The sequence below is a fragment of the Propithecus coquereli genome, unplaced genomic scaffold, assembly GCF_000956105.1.
Source record: "Propithecus coquereli isolate 6110/MARCELLA unplaced genomic scaffold, Pcoq_1.0 Scaffold129, whole genome shotgun sequence".
Classification (NCBI taxonomy): domain Eukaryota; kingdom Metazoa; phylum Chordata; class Mammalia; order Primates; family Indriidae; genus Propithecus; species Propithecus coquereli.
Genome location: NW_012137080.1, coordinates 2757732 through 2759982, shown reverse-complemented (window position 1 = coordinate 2759982; position 2251 = coordinate 2757732). Strand labels below are relative to the sequence as shown.

At 35.3% G+C, this 2251-nt stretch overlaps 1 protein-coding gene across 1 annotated transcript in view; it reads left to right on the top strand.

Annotated features, from left to right (window-relative positions):
• Positions 1-2251, top strand: part of TATDN3 (TatD DNase domain containing 3) — a 34351-nt gene that overhangs the window by 10073 nt on the left and 22027 nt on the right. The window contains exon 4 of the mRNA XM_012638324.1: positions 1861-1923. Within this exon, the coding sequence (XP_012493778.1) occupies positions 1861-1923 (63 nt within the window). The remainder of the gene's footprint in view (positions 1-1860; positions 1924-2251) is intronic.

Here is a 2251-nt window from a genome sequence, read left to right as displayed (position 1 = left end):
GTGGTGGAAACAGCATGGGCTTTGAAGTTGGAGAGTCCTGGCCTATTGGTTTCTGTGATCTCTGGCATGTTACTTAACGTTGCCAAGTCTCAATTTCCTCATTTGTAAATCATGAATAATTATGTAGTAGTTTTACTCCCAGTCATAAGGTATAGGGATATAAGATCTTTTTTAAAAAAAACATAATGAAACCATTAGCCATTAAGGAACTTGAGACTTTATGGGTGAAGTGGGACTTGAACTTAGGTCAGAAATAGAACTATAAATATCCTTATAATATGTTCACACCTACTAAAATAAAATGATAAAGACCACACACACAAATGTACTTGTACATATTAAATAATATGAATTATATTGTATTAATTTCTATTTATCATCCTTTACTTGCTAAAAACTTCTAGATCTATTCCATTAGGAGTTCAATAATCTCACTGTAAATTTGTTTTGCTTTTTTCATAAATAATACATATTCCAGGAGTCATGGTTTTTTCTACATCTGATCTTCATCCAAATGTGCAATTTCTTTGTGACTTGGACTTTCTAAGTATCCAACATTTCCTGGGTGATTTCTCCTATTTCTCTATATTTCTCTAGTCCCTTTGAGGTCCCAGAGACATAGAGTAGTTTGGGTGTTTGTTATGGAAAAAGCTTTGTTTGATACTGTTTAACCTACTCAGCTTGTTGTCAGATAACTTCTCTGATACCTAGAGTTATATACTTGTCACTCCTCATGACAATGTTAATTCCTCTTCATCAAGTCCACTAGAATATATTTCTAAGGCCTCAATGTACCCTGCTTCACCTTTTTTCTCTCTTTGTAGAGGCATAATTATAAAATCTCCTCTTGTTCCTCTATCACCTGCTTTACCTCTCTTTTCTTAATTTTTTCTTGTTCTGATTATCCTCAGTAGAAGTACTTTGCAATTTACATATCCTGAAACTAAAATCCACAAAGTAGTCTAAAAAGTGTCAAGAAGCAATTTTCCATATATTCATCTTTCCCGTTCCTTAGAAGGAAACTCGTACAGATTTTCTTAAGCGGAAAAGGTAATATCATTGAAACTAATGGTACACAGCTACTTCAGTAGTTAACAAACAAGCATGTATATGATATTTATTGTTTATATTGCTGAACCTTTAGGACAAATAGGCCCAGCAGGACTGTGAAGATAATAGAAATTAATGAACCGAGACACAGTGGCATATGCCTGTAGTCCCAGCTACTTGGAAGGCTGAGCAGAGGATTGCTTGAGCCCAGGAGTTTGAAATCAGCCTGGGCAACATAGGGAGACCTTGTCTGAAAAATGAAAGAACGAAAGAAAGAGAGAGAGAGAGAAAGAAAGAAAAAGAAAGAAAGAAGAAAGAGAGAAAGGAATGAGTGCAAAGAAAGGAAGGAATGCAAAGGAAGGAAGGAGTACAAAGGAAGTAGTATGGGATCATCATTCTTATAAACTCACCAACCAGTAGCACTCTTAAGAGGAGAACGTAACAATGCAACCCAAAAAACTCACTTGTGAAAATGACCACCTGGTGGCTTGCTTTTCTCATTCTGTGGTGTTCTAAGAAATCCAAATGCCTCCTAAATGCCAGGAAATCCTCATAAACAGAAGCGTGAATCTTCATAAAAATTCATGTTATAACCTGAATGGATATGGGATATGTTTCTATTCAAATTTAGAGGTAGAGGTACTCACCATTATAAAAGGATTACTATTCCTAGTTCTTTGACTGGTTAAGTGGATTAAATGTATGTATGTAAAGCACCAGGATATAATAGTGTCTAGCACATAGTAAGTGCTTGTGAAATATCGGGTCCCTTCTCTTTCCGTTTTAATGATTATACTTTTTTTCTCCCAGGATTTGGATGTAGCTTTGCCCATTATTGAGCATTACAAAGATCGGCTGTTGGCAATTGGAGAGGTAAACACCCATTGGCTGATCAAACAACTTCTAAGCCAGACTTCCATATGATATATGATCCTTAGTTCAGTATTGATGATTATAACTGACTTGGATAATCATGTTCACCTCATTCAGCTGAATAATAATTTGTTGCTACTTCTCAACAAGCATGAAAGCTTGGGGATGAACAATGGAAAGCCTTACCATAGGCTTATCTTAATAGGAAAAAACTAAAGCATTTCTAAACACTTTGCTTTTTGCTTAAATATGGGTCATTGCTCTGGTGAGTTAAAATAGTATGTATAGCTCTCCATAAGTAATTTAGAAACATACTTTATATAGGCTG